Below are 15,316 nucleotides of genomic sequence, written 5' to 3'. Positions count from 1 at the left end.
CCCCTTTTTCTGTTTTTCCTTCCAGAATTGTTAACACAACAGTGAAACTTAACTATGATTTACTCCAAGCTTTCCTGTGGTCTGTAACTTTTTTCTCTTCGTATATATGCTCACGTATTCAGGGTCTCCAAATTCTGAATATGTCTGAAGCTGGAATTTGCAGCTTATTTCTGCAGCAGAGATAACAGAATTTATCAGCCATTTCAAGGGCTGATCCGAAACCCCTTGATGTCAACAAAAAATGCCCATTGACTTCAACAAACTTTGGATCAGGAACTTAGTGAATTGTCTGGCAAACACCAACTGTAGTCATCTACAGTAAGTGTACATATAGCCCACTGTTATTTACTGGAATTGATGAATTCCAGGAGCCATGGCTCTTTGTGATTTCAGAGAGCCTAACTTGAAAGGGAGGAAATCTCCCAGCCTATGCACTGTTTGAAAATATAGTCCTATACAAGCACTGTGCATACAAAAAAACAAACAAGCACCATGTCATAAAATGTGCTTCCACTCTGATGGAAATATTTCCTCTGCAATGAAGTGTAGCTTTGGATGTTATATTTTCCCCATCTATCTACTCTAAGGGTTAAAATCATACCAGACATTTTACATAAAATGAACCCAGACTTTCAAACCTCAGCTGTGGCATGCAGTGTCCTTGTTGGTGAGCACCTGATGTCAGCGTTTTGAGTGATGCCTGACACTAATTATGTGTCACTCACAGGATTGCCAGGCAAGAGACTCAGGGGGAATAAAAAACTATTTAAAAGGTTTTGATATGAGGTCTTACTCTCAATTTTTTTAAAAGTCCTCATGCCTTTTATAGAGCAGCACTCTGCTAATGCTATGGGCGAAGGGAAATGCTTTTTAAAAGGCTTTTAATTAATGTTTAAAATGCATCACCATTGTTTGAAAGCAATTTAGGAGCAGTTTCTACATCTGTTCCCTCCATGCTCTAAAAAAAGGGGGAGGGGGGAAATCTTTAATTCCTTTCGTGCCACTCGCTTCAGTAGTTACGCAGAAGAGCATGGTTGGGCAGTGTATCATATTACCTAAAATACTAATGGCAGATTGATTTTTAACGTTGTTGGATTCATTAATTACTCCTTTATCTGCTGCAAAGGAAGCTTTTTTAAAAAATATGTTACCATGGGACAATTCCAAGACAATCTCAGAGCCTCATGTGTATGGTATTGTGTTTATAAATACATATATGTATATCTCCTTTTTATATGCCTCTATAATATATGCACCCTGTGTGTGTGTATTACAGCAGTGCCTATATTTGCAATCTTAAGCCTTTCTCAGATGCTTATAACTTTTCCAAAAATCTACACTGGAAACATCTACAAAAGACTTCCATGTCTGTGGTGAGCCTAAGAACAAATTATTGCCTAGTATCAAAGTCCCCTGCCCTTTTCAAAGCAAGCTAAACAAAAATCAAGCAAAAACAGTCTCCAGGAACATCTTGCTTTTGCCTATATCCTCAGGCCAACTTCAAGCCAGCACAAGCTATAAAGACAGGACATGTTCCTTTGGTGGATGATCTCCGCTTGTCCACTGGCAGCAAAGTACTTTCACGCCTATCCTCCTGGACCTCACTGCTGCAGCCGTTGGTGCATGTTATCACCAGATAATCTTGCCCTGCCTCCAAGAGGCTGATGAGATGAAAGGTTCTTCCCCTCAGACCAAACACGTTCCATGAGCATCTGTTCCTCCATGTCCAAAGCCCTCATTTTCAGAGTCCCACAAGACTCACTTCTTGCCCTCATATCATTCAACATCTATAAGAAGCCAAACTAACCAAGCTATTTACCCTATAGTCTGGAATGGGAAAAAGAGAAAAGCTGTTGTTTCCACTCATGTCTTCTATTTCTATTTACATTTCTTAGGCAGGATGTAAAACATTTTAAAATCAGCAGGACTGGATAACTTGTATACACAAATCTTAAAAGAAGGAGTTGGCGCCTATGGAAAGTAGTATTTGATCATATAAGTTAACGACCATTGATCTGATTCCTAATTACACAGAAGCCTTTATGTACTGTTGTGGCAGGGTAAAGGGGTACAAAAGGGGGCATAAATTACACTTACACTCACTTTAAGGCCCCTTTACACTGCTGGATTAGTGTAAAAGGGTCTGAGTGTAATTGAGAATCAAGCCCAACTTTATAATGCATATGCACTGGGAGAAGAGTTAAGGTGACATAGGGACCTGATTTCTGGGTGCTTCCCTTTGAAAATGTAATGTTCTTTTAAACTTTGTTTTTTATGTATGCATACAGACATACAGTAAATAGAGGGGATGGGGCCTCTGTATGTGGGTATGTAAATTTCTTATTAAATCCGTGTAGATGTCATAAAGAAGTCACAATCCACTCAATGTTTTATTAATATGCTTTACCATTATTTTTAGATACACAGTGTTTATAAACTTCTAATTTTGATAACTAATATACAATATCTGTGTAAAGAGAAACTAAACAATTGCATATATAAATAAATGGACAGTCCAATGAATTTGTTTTAAAGAAAACTCTAGGTCAAAATTAAGAAGCATGCTGAGCCAGGAAATTGTCTTTATGAGCTGGTTAATGGTTTCAATTTGCATGGAACAGTAAAAAGAAAAACACAGTAACTATGATTCTTTTATTGCAGATTAGGAAAACATTACAAAGGGCTTTTTTATTAATTCCACAAAACTTTAATACTTCCAGAAAATCTGGCTGAATCAGGATTATGTTTAGGAGTGTTATTCAGTTTTAGAATGTCAAATGCATGGCACCTACTAAACTGACTAATTGCGGTAAAGGTGTTACATCCTCTTCTACAACCACACTTAATAACTTGGAAACTATGAAGATTTCCATTTGAAAATACAACTACAGTCTACTTGACTTTTTGTTCCTTCAGGTTATCATGGCTTCTGTGGAATAATTTAACAGAAATCTTATTCGCAAGGAATAGTCCATGTTATATATAGTTCTAAAGAATATCCTTCTCAAAGCTTTTTGTCTTTTAAAGCATGAGAGATTGCCTAAATTTCAGAATTTTTTTTCAGCATTAACATTTATACTTTATTGTCTGAAAAAGGATTTTCCAACATTTCAGGCTTAATTACCTAGTAAAAGATAAAGAAGAATTCACAATATCTAGAGTTGTGAATGTCATATGCATGAATTAAGGTACTATGAGGGGAAAAAGCTTCAATATATTTTCATTATTTTCAAGTTCTCCTCAACAGTGCAGAGTTCTTAAAAATGTTAATGTCTATATCTTTTAGGGTGAAATTCACCTCATTTCTCAATTAACCACATAATCTGAAATAAACTCTGTGTTAATTCCCCAATCCTATAGACGCTTGCACACATACTTAACTTTGCGTAATTATCTACAGGATCAAGGCCTAAGTCATTAACACAGAGCTGACGCAGTACAGAGGGTCTTCTTTGGAATCTCTGTAGTGGGGTGAATTTCACCCTATAAGATTGAAAGATACTTGAGAAAATGGAATTTATATTACAGCTATATACAGTTTAATCCATGTCATTTGAATGGAAATTTGTTCTATTCTAAACTTTCCTCTTGGAACCACTCGCAACCTGCCAAAATAATGTAATTTCTACTGTCAGTGATTTTCGCTGTTGCTACCACCTACCTGTTCTCGAGTGATTTTTTCTTTTTCAAAATACTGGCTATTCTTTCATACCAATCCTGTCATCCTTATGTTTTCCTTTCTCATTCGTTTTTCTCTCAAAATTTTGTTACAGTGGATGGAATAAATGTAAGGGAAATTCCATGGTACATGATTGTCTGATTTCTCGTGAGTCTATCTTAAAATATTTCAGAGTAATGAAGTGCTATAGAAGAAGATTATGTTTTACATTTTTTACTTCTGTTTTGACTTTTGCTCTCAAGATTTCATTGACATAGAACAATCAATATTTTTGTTTCTCTCCCCTCCCTCTACAAGCACAGTTGAATTTCTGGATGATGGTTTGTGACTGGAGAGCCTCAAAAGCTTTGGAGGTTTGGTTTGGATAAGAACCCCAAAATCTAGATAACCTGCTGCTCCCCCACACACAAAAAATGTTCGGAACCATTGGGTTGTCAGAGTTGGGTTAGAAGTGTTGCAAAAACTTGTTTTTCTGAGACTTCAAAGACTTCTGACTTTGTGTTTGAACTGGGCCACAAATACCATTGAATTTCATCACTAGCATCTCTGGTTCTGTAAATCAAGGAAGCAAAGGCATGGTTTGGAAAGATTTCTGAATTTCTCTGACTCTGAAAAAAAATCGCATTGTGATTGAGTTTAAGGTGAAGGTTTGGGTTGGCTCACTCATCCCTAATGAGTATGCCTCTTCTTATACTGTAGCATTTAAAAATCAGAGTTATATATCTTGTCCGATCTCCTAAGTTTGCCTGGGCAATGTGTAGTCAGTTTTTTCTTTTTTACAGTTCAAAAAAAAATTGTGAAGCAAGGCCCTGAGATTCACCACATTCTAGTTCTTTGTTTCCTTTCTCCATCCTTTCCCTATGCGTCTTCATTCTGTGGATTTTACCTGATCCTTTACTCATTATTCCAAGAATTAAAAGTTGGAATTCCTATTTTTCTCACGTTAGTTCTAATTAATTACAACCCAATGCAAATTATGATCAGTCATTTTGATGTTTCATCTATCTTTACTTTTGCAAGCATTCATACAGTAAATAAAATATAACAAATGTTATTTATGGTACTCTAGAGTAAGTTAAAAGTTGCCCCTATTCTAGTTATTGCTTGTAGACTAGATGAAATGAATTATAAGAGGAACTCTGGAAATAGCTAATTATATCTGCAATATTATAAATGCTTGACATTTATGCTAGTACATTTTTATCTTTGCAAATGTACAAGAACAGCAAACTAGCATGTCATTCAGGAGACAGGTTCTAATACTGTGCAATGAAACACACAGCAGCTATGATTAATTGCATTAATTGCTCTTGACTGTTGGAGTCTAATTGAAATCAAATATATGTATAAAAATGCTTGATGTCACAGAAATCCTTGTTTTTAGTTTCCCTAACATTAGAGATACTGTGGAAGCCTGATCAGAAAAGAACTTGTGTTAGCACTTGGGAGGTGCACTTTTGTTTTGAGTAGATTAAGTAGCTGATTAGGGAAAGGAACAGTATTCCATTATTGGTTACCCGTATAGATTAAATCCTGTTTTGATGGAGTCTAATGATGAACTCTTTATTTTTTATACCTTATACAAAAACCTGTAATAGAAAGGTAAAATAATATCTTAAAGGTTATTTTAATGCCACTGAGGATCAATGATCTCTAATCAAGCAAATATTTGCACAGTCATTATAGCTTAGTTTTTGTTTTTTTAATACAAAAACACTAGCAAGGCAGTGGAGGTTAGGGTTTCGCAGGGTGTGGTTTGTACGGGTTTTTTTGTTTTGTTTTGGAGAGGGTTTTTTTTGTTGTTCAATTCTCCTGATGGATATGCAAGCTGGAAAAAACCTGTGAGGAAAGATGGTCCAGTGGTTAGGGTGCTAACCTAGAACGAGGGCAACTGAGGTTCACTCCCTACTATGCTTCCTTTGGTCTGACCCAGTACGGCTGTTCTTATGTTAATCACTTACACTGTCTGTGCCTCAGTTCCCCAGCTGCAAAATGGGAATAATTGTGGTTTCTGACCTCACACTGTGATATGAAAATAGATACGTTAAAAGATTCTGAGTTGCTCAGATACAGTAGTCATAAGGGTAATATAAGTACATAAGGGCTTGTCGGCATAGCAATGGGTGTTAGAAGGACGTGATTTTCTAAAGCACATCACTATGTTGTGTACTAACTGGCCTACTAACAAACAGTACTATGTTAATGAGCACTAGGAAACTTTTAGTTCACATCAACAGGGTTTACGTGGTCCAGTTAGTGCAAAACATGCTGGTGTGCATTAGAAATTACACCTCTTTCGTGCAGACTGCCATGCCATGCGGGAGGGATAGCTCAGTGGTTTGAGCGTTGGCCTGCTAAACCCAGGGTTGTGAGATAAATTCCAGCTCCGTTTCCCAGAGCTTTAATGTCTAAATAGAGGTAAAGACACATCGTAGTCTCTAATGTAAGCAGAAATGAAATGGCCAGAGCTATGAAGTACAGACATGAACTCTCTCAAAATGTGAGGGTGTTCAGCTTGGAAGTTTGGTTCAGACCCATCTCTATGAGAAAAAACAAAAGAGTGGGACAGGATTTTCATAAGTGGTTAGTGTTGGCCTTACTCTGTTCCCATTGAAGTCTATGGAAAAAATTCCATTGACTTCAGTGGAGGAAGGTAGGTCAGTGCTGAGTGCTTTGGAAAATCCCTCTCAGTACATTTTGAGACAAATGCTTAATTTAGTAACTGAATATTTTTAAATTACAAAGTAAAAATTACACTTGGATTTTAAAAGATGAAGGCAATCAAATGTGGGTTTCTTTAAAGAAAAAAAATATTTTCTTTTGTACAGTTTGAGGGCTGCAAGAAGGCCTTTTCCAGACTAGAAAATCTCAAGATTCATTTACGGAGCCACACAGGAGAAAAGCCCTACCTTTGTCAGCATCCAGGTTGTCAGAAAGCATTCAGTAACTCCAGCGATCGAGCCAAGCATCAGAGGACACACTTGGACACTGTAAGAAATAAAAGATCTCAAATTTGATTTCTTGTTAACCTGTTAAATCCTTTTTCTCTTAGCTGATTGCATCAAATACTGTACATAATTGGAGATGGGAGGATAGGAAGAGATGTCAGTTAATAGAGTTTGAGCTGTGGCAGAGATGACATAGTCCAGGGGTGGACAAACTCTGGCTTGCAAGCAGGGGCGGCTCTACCAATTTTACCACCCCAAGCAGTCGCCGCCGAATTGCCGCCATGCCCGGAAGAGCGGCGGAGCTGCTGCCGAGGGACACGGACTGCCGCCCCATTCTGAATGCTGCCCCAAGCACCTGCTTGGATAGCTGGTGCCTGGAGCCGGCCCTGCTTGCGAGCCACATGTGGCTCTTTTACCATTAAAGTGCAGCTTGCAAGCCCCCCCAGCTGGGGGTGGGAGGGGGACTCAGGACCTCTGCCTTGCAGAGGTAGGAGTTTCTATCCAGCGGGAAGGAGGGTCTCGGGGCTTCAGCCCTGCGGGGCGCATCTGCCAGTGCTTGGGACTTCAGCAGGAGTGGGGTTGAAGTCCCAAGCCCTGGCTCCCGGCAGGTGTGCTCTCGGTCTCAAACTTCTGAAGACTGTCGTATGTGGCTTGGAGGGTCATTAAATTTATCCATCCCTGACATAGTCAGTCTCAGTTAGGACAGTTACCAAGTTGTGTTCAGTTTTCTCCATTTCCTTTGCATTTAATAACACTGGGACTGACTGTGACAGAAACAGTCTGCTGGCCTATATGTTCTGAGGAAGCTCTGGTTACTGACTGAGGTATATAAAGGTAAGTAGTGGAGAAGGGCCAAGATTACAAAATTCAGATTTGGATTCAGATTTTGAATATCACAAAATTCTGGAGTGTTTGGAAACATGACAATGGACCATTATGGAATTTGGATCCAGGTTTGATTCTGAAGTTTGGAGATTTCCAGATGTGACGTTTCGGATCAGGGCTATCTCCAGTCAGTACAATTTGAAGTTGGAATTAAGGCATGAATGCCTTGGCCATAACAGAAAGGTCTGATGATGAACGTATTAGCCTTTGCCTCCAGAGATACCATAGTGCATAATAAAACCCATTCAGATAGGAGCAAGATTCTGGAAAATCAAAATGTATCTTCCACAAGAATATATCCCAAAATACAGAATACATTAAGGGCAAAGACCTGTCTATTTTAGTCACACTACTTCATTAACTTCAGCCTGACTATTCACTTGGGAAAGGTGAGCCTTATTTGGGCTCTTAACTCTTATTACTGGTAGATTAGTGATCAGTGCAAATGTGGCATGCTACTTTTTAAAAAATGGTATGTTATAAGCAATTGACTTAGGCCTGATTCAAAGCCTAGTAAAGTCAACAGGAATCTTTCCATTGGCTCCATTGGGTTTTGAATCTGGCCCTTAATGGTTACTATTTACTATGAAGTTCTGCTCTATTTCAAGACACATAGGTATTCATTATGTGGTATTGCAGGTTCTGTAGATAAGAAGTTATTCCATGTCACAACATATAATGAATGTGCAATGAAAGACTGCTGAGAACATTACCAGAAAGCAGAACATTCAGCTAGATTCAATTTTACAAAACTACGTAGTTTCTCGTTTAGTGAACGGACATTTTTAGGTCTTCCTGCATCAGTTCAATAGTTGCAGGAGGGAGAATGGCTGGAGAGATCCGTTTTCAAGTAGCCTTCACTCTGAAATGCTTTCTGTGGGAGGGAACCATTCTTCTCAGCAGAAATGGATTTTTTTTTCTCTGCAAAGAGCCTGTAATTTCTGAAAGCCAGTTAAAATGCTGCTTAGAAAAAAATAAATATCTAGAACATAGTGCTTCAAGATAATAAACAGAATAAATGTGTCACCTTAAAGTGATAAATATGCATACATAAGCCAGATAGGTAGTTACAAGGAGCTAAGCTGCAGCCGCACAACCTGCCTGTGGTTGAGGGAGTAAATGTCCCCCCTCTTCTACAATCCTCAAGACTCCAATAATCACAAACATCGATAATAATATCTAGTTATCACTAGATAAAAGTTTTACTAAGATAAAGTTAAGATTGAGAGTACCTATCAGGAAGTTAAGGGCAAAACTCCATTAGCAAGAAATAAAATAAAATAAAATAAAATGTTATGCAACTGTTAGAGAGCTTATTCCTTCACTCTCCCACTTCCCTGGTCCTGCTCGCATGAACAGAGAGCAACAATACCCGAAGTCCCAAGGTGCAAACAATTCGATGTTTATTGGGGTGAACTTCCAGCAAGCTTAAATACAAGTTCCTTTTTCCTTATTTTTGAATCCCAACTTACTTCCTGTTTGCCCCTAATTTATATAGTAATATTCTTAGCTATACCTTAACCAATCATTCTACTGAAATTTAACTAACCAATCCTAACATATTGTAAAATGATTAGCTAACCAATTATATCCCACCACCTTAATTAGTTTACACCCAGCAAAATTAATTATACAGCAGACAGAAACAATCACAGAACCAGACAGAGACCATGCCAATAAACAATAGCAAAGTGGGAACTATAATGACAAAACAATACAGAAGTGAGGATTTCATATCCCAGCTATTTATAAGTGAGTTCTTGCCAGACAGGATGCTATCAAACTAAGTTTCCTTTTACATTTTCTAGGCACTTCCCTTTCTCTGGAGGCGATAGGCACTATCAGGACAGGATTTTATTCCTAAGAGCCCAGTAGCACCTTCTTTCAATGTGACTAGTTTGGAATGTGAGGATGTGACCGTTCACTTCCCAGCTTATGGCTGCCTCTGCTGCTTAGCCAAAGGCCTTAGCCTAAGAACAGGGCCTCAGACTGTCACAGTAAGAGAAGGCTCTTACACCAGCAGACAGTGATTTTGATTCTTTCTTTTATACCTCTATAACTAGCTAAGTGATAAGAATACACCTAAATTCTTAGAGTATAGGCCTTTACAGACAGGCCTGAATATCTATATCCTAACAGCAACCAAAATATTGTTTGTGAATTATGGGTTTTTAGCCAAGATTTATTTAATAAACAAAATTTGTTTTACAACAAAATAAAATTTAGTTTTAAGCAGAAGCAGACAGAGTTTACAAAAGACATACCATCAGGAAAAAGAAATAATAGCATGTGACTCAGCTGACCAGTCGCATAACTTAAATAGCAAATTTCAAATAATGAACAGAATATTCAGTACAGACAGTTCACAATTTCATAAAAAATGTGATGTGTTTTGCATATATTCTGTGAACAAAGTAAAGAGTTAAATTTATCAAATAATTGTTTGCAACAAATAGTTGCACCAGTTCTAATATTTACATATTATTGACATTCCATATGGTGGTGCAACAACAATTCTGGAAATACCTCAAGGGGTGTCAGAGAGCAGGCAAGTTAGACCAAGTAGATATGACTTTTAGTGAACCTAAGAAAACCGTACATGGTCATTTCAGGACCGTATATGTTAGCAATATTGTATATTTGTGATTGGCAATTAAGAGATGAAAAAAATTGTCTTGTCCTTTACATAAAAATACATATTCTTTGCATATTCCTTTTTATTGCCTTCAGTGTTTTAGAATGTTTAAAGGTAGTGTTTAAAGGTTGCTTTGTTGTTGTTTCCTCTCTTTGTCATGTAGTAGACTAACCTGTTCTCTTATTCTCTGTCTTTCTGAAGCAGGTTTCCTCTATAACTCTTAAGCAGTCTGTCCAGGACTTTACTGCAGTTTCTTTACCTGACTTACTAAAGAATGTAATTTCTGTCTAAGTCAAAGACTGCTGTGAGGGTGACATAATTGTAAGTACTGCTGGAGATACTCATTCATAATGATAAAAACAATGATGAGGTAAAAGGAAATATGGCCTGGTAAAATTAAAAATAGGCATTTAAACATCAGAAAAGATTCTTTTACTTTCTCTTGCTTGCAAACCTTCCTTTCTTCTTTACCATGCCATAAAGTTACTGGGCATTCTACCTGTGGTACTTCTCGGTATAGCCAATCAATAGCAAGACTTCAGATGGATTTTCCCCGAGCAAAATAATATGTGGTTTAACTGATTTTTCTTTGTGCTTTTTTGATTTGTTTTTGTTTTAGAAACCTTATGCATGTCAGATTCCAGGATGTACTAAACGGTACACAGACCCAAGCTCTCTGAGAAAGCATGTAAAGGCACATTCTTCCAAAGACCAACAGGCCAGGAAAAAGGTAACTGTCCAAGAGGTTTGTTCTGCATAGGAATTATATTAATGTTGTAACACTAGAAGTATTGAGACAGCTTAAGTACCAGCACTTGTGAAACTGTAAAGCCATGGTCTAGGACTGCTTGATTAAAGAAACCATCCATGAACAAATGGTAAATCCAGTGTGTGTATAGATGATATTTTCAGTTTTGATTCAATAAGGCTGACTGTTTTACTAGAAGTCCAGCAAAGATTATCATCTGTTGGTTTAATGATTAATCATAACAAATATGTAACTCAGCATACGGAAAAATAATTTTGAGAAGGAAGATTTTATTTGTAAAATTCTTTCGCCACACAAGTATATTGTGATGCAACATCCAGTTTATGCTGCCAACCTGAGATAGATAGATGTATGTTGAGGATTGATGGATGGTTGTTCAAACTGACTTGTATACAAATATAAATTATATTTTCATACATCCCAGCCATTTTCAAACATCAAGCTATTTCACAATGCTGAGTCCCAGGTTTCTCAGTCCCATGGGAAAAAAGGTTATCTGAGGACATGATCTGATTTTTTCCCTACATCTCAAGCCCATTTTTACTATAATCCATGATATACTGTTTTAGACCAATGAGGATAAGTGCAATGCTTTCATTTAAAAAAATGATGATGGAGATGGCCTTATCTGCACTACTGGGGTAAGTTATGCTACTCCAGCTACACGAATAGCATAGTTGGAGTCAACATAGCTTAGGACGATTTACTGCGGTGTCTACACCGCACTGTGTCGACAGGAGACTCTCTCCCGTCAACTTACCTTACTCCTCTTTTTCCGGTGTGGTACCGGAGTCAACCAGAGAGTGCTCTGTGGTCAAATTAGTGGGTGTTTACTAGACCCTGTAAATCCTCCCCCGCTGCATCAATTGCAGCAGCTTCGATCCCCAGTAAGTGTAGACATGGTCTTAGAATAATGTAGGGAGAGTTAAAACCCTAGAGTCATAACCCCTACAGAAGGGGCTATATTTAACTTGGGTGACAGCATGGATTGCCCTTGATTTGAATGGTAACAATTTTTGTTTAGACAGTGTCTGAAACACTAAAGTATAGTCTTACAAACTGCAAAATGTAGGGCTAGATTGTGATTTAACTGTTCGCCCTGAGCATGTAGCTGTGCTGCTCCCAGAGACCAGGGAACGAATTTTAATTCTTGGGAATTATAGTTTCCTTCCTGAATCCCCCTTGTGTCAGGGGAAAAGTAATCTCCTAGTGGTCATTACTGTGCTGGCTGGCACCTTGACCCACCCCTACCTGCCCTCTTCTTGCCCATGTGTGGAAACTGGTTTCCTGGCTGCACTGTGAACCATAGGACAGATAGCCCATGGAGAGCAGCAAAGGGGTGTTATATGCCCCCCACTTACTCCCTTGTGTCAGCTTATGAGGCAAGCGGTGGTCATGCCTGAATGTTCTGTCAAATTTACATATGACACATCAAATAAAACTTGGATAATGTATCTGAACAGAGGGCATTAAACTCTTAGGTAAGATTACATAATTGAATGTAAAATAATATGGTATGCTCTGTACATGGTTGTGTCAAATTGCAGGAGCATAGGAGGGTTCCATTCTTAGGATGGCATTTCCCATATGTTTTTGTTCATTTTCAGTTCTTCTGTTATAACAGTTTAAAGCTGGCCCTTTTAACTCCTCACATGGTCATTTTTTTTAGAATTTAACTTAAAGTTGTTTAGTTTTTCATCCAGTCCATTTAATAAGGATTTATTTATCTGAGATGGGTTAATATGTGGAAGTGGAAATAAGTCAACCCAGCAAAAAAACAAAGGAAGAAATGTGGCATCAATCAAGCCAAATGTTTAAAAACATGCACTGAGGTTGCAGTGTATAATATTTACAAGGTACAGCGTAGTTACTGGACCTTTGAGAACTTATAATTGCTAACTTGCATCATGCTTTGGTATTTGAAATATTTCCTGGCAGTAATAATAATAATAATAAAAAGTAAGAAACAATAAACCTTTTAAGGCAGTATTAAGATTATTTACGACTTTAATTAAAAATGAAAATTGGCTTAATGTCAAAAAAGCCTTTACAAAAAATGTGAATTCATCAAAAATAACCATAAAAATTCCAAGGTGATAAAGGCACAGTGGAGTAATAGTTCCAGCCCTAGGGAACTGTTCTGTTGAAAAGAATGAAACCCTTTGCTGTCACACCCTGTTAGTCATGGATTCATTTAATATATCCTGCCTGACTGCCTGTAATCCTCATTTTAACCTCCCCCTGCACACTAAATGACATTATTTTGGTGTCTTAAGTTGCTAGCTCCCCAAGATTGCACACTAAAATATGCTCTTCATGTTACACAGATTTTAAATAGCAGGGGAAATGTATCTGTGGCAATGGAGATGCCCTGGAATAAAGTACTGTACTCACCATGTCAATCTGAAGTTACACTGATTCTTCCACACAACTTTTCATAATCCATCCTCAAAGCTCCTTGCCCCTCCCTCTGCTGTGTAATGTAGAACAGAGAGATGTTGCAGTGAGAATCAAAATGGATTATCTATCTATCTATCTATCTATCTATCTATCTATCTATCTATCTATCATGTACTAACTTTTCACTGATGTGGTTTTGTGCTCTATTGTGCAAGGCAAAGTGCCTGATTCTGCAGTTCTTTTGCAGGCAAAACCCCTATTGATGTAAATGGAAGTCTTTCCTATTAAGGGAATGAATTCCTGACCCATTGAAGTCAGTGGCAAAACTATGTATAATGTATGCAGCTCAACAAATGTGAGCAAGAGTTTGTAATTTATTTTTAAATACAGTATTGAAAATAAAACCCAAAAGTTTAGCAACTTCTAGTTTTTCACCGTGTGAAATTTCTAAGAAATTCCCCACATGACATCAGGAAGAGTGCGGGAGGGGAAGGGGAATCAGAACAGAGAGTGAATGCAAAGCCAGAAATGTCAAATATCTGATCAAATCTTCTGATCAAAGAAGTCTAAAATGCTATCCAGATAATTTTCTATTTAAAAAGTCTCTAATGACTTTCAGTCATGCATAGAAAACTGTAGACAATAACAACACAAAGTATTTTCTTTCTGCATGTTTTAATTGGAGACAAAAAATAACCCATTTTTTAATTTAAACAAATTAAAAATGCAGCCTCCATGGTTGGAGTCCATCTCCCTAAAAACAGGTTAGTGCAACTATCCCTAAGCATGGCCTATGGAAGTCAGTAATATGTAAGTACAGACAGTACTCAGATTGGGAGAGGATTGAATACTGGTTTATAATACCTCTGACCTATAATCAGCTGTAAGATATCCCCACTTCTGAGTTATCCCCTCCTTTAAACACTTCCTTTTATGCCAGGGAAATGCAGTGTAGTGAATCTGAAAGACAACAAATTTTAAAACACTTTTTTACACAATGTGCAATTACCTTATGGAACTCATTGCCACAAGATACCATAGAGGTCAAGAGCTTAGCAGGTTTCAAAAAAGTACTGGATATTTATATGGATGATGTATCCACAATACATTCATTAAGATTTTTAAAAATCCCCAGATTTGTAAGGGATATAAATCCTCATGCTTCAGGACAGAAGTCAACGTCATAGTAATGAGATTAGAAAGAACCTTGGTTACTCCATAACTGGTCCCTTGGGGTTTCTTGCACATTCCTTTGAAGTATCTGGTCCAAGCCACTGTTGCAGACAGCATAGGACTAGGTGGATCTTGGGCCTGATCTAATTCAGCAATGTGAATAGTTCTAAATGGAGTAACAAAATATAATTTAATTCTAAATGAATGAACAAAAAAGTAATTCTCCAATCTGTAAAAAGAAAAGGAGTACTTGTGGCACCTTAGAGACTAACCAATTTATTTGAGCATGAGCTTTCGTGAGCTACAGCTCACTTCATCAGATGCATACCGTGGAAACTGCAGCAGACTTTATATATACACAGAGAATATGAAGTTTCATATTCTCTGTGTATATATAAAGTCTGCTGCAGTTTCCACGGTATGCATCTGATGAAGTGAGCTGTAGCTCACGAAAGCTCATGCTTAAATAAATTGGTTAGTCTCTAAGGTGCCACAAGTACTCCTTTTCTTTTTGCGAATACAGACTAACACGGCTGTTACTCTGAAACATCTCCAATCTGTGTTTTCTTGCTTTTTCCTTTCCCCCATTCCATTTTTATTCCTTTTCTCCTGTTCTCGCTTTCCATGTCCCTTCTCATTCTATCTCCCACTTTCACTAGGTATGATTTTTTTTTAAGATATGCAACCAAAACTGTAATGGGAGGTTGTGGTGCATATGCTATAGTAAAATTGGTCCAAGTATCATTCTATCTTTGTTTCTGTCTCTTTAATAGACTCTGCTTTTCTCTTTTCTTTTCTCTCCTCCCTTACTTTTACCCTTCCTCTGT

At 37.6% G+C, this 15,316-nt stretch overlaps 1 protein-coding gene across 1 annotated transcript in view; it reads left to right on the top strand.

Moving 5' to 3' along the window:
• GLIS3 (GLIS family zinc finger 3) overlaps window positions 1–15,316 on the top strand; it is a 247,866-nt gene that overhangs the window by 155,840 nt on the left and 76,710 nt on the right. Inside the window, exons 4-5 of the mRNA XM_077816424.1 lie at window positions 6,508–6,669; window positions 10,767–10,877. Of these exons, the coding sequence (XP_077672550.1) occupies window positions 6,508–6,669; window positions 10,767–10,877 (273 nt within the window). The remainder of the gene's footprint in view (window positions 1–6,507; window positions 6,670–10,766; window positions 10,878–15,316) is intronic.

Source organism: Eretmochelys imbricata, chromosome 5 (assembly GCF_965152235.1).
Source record: "Eretmochelys imbricata isolate rEreImb1 chromosome 5, rEreImb1.hap1, whole genome shotgun sequence".
Lineage (NCBI taxonomy): Eukaryota > Metazoa > Chordata > Testudines > Cheloniidae > Eretmochelys > Eretmochelys imbricata.
Note: the sequence above shows the minus strand (reverse complement) of the source record. Positions and strands in the feature narration are given on the sequence as shown.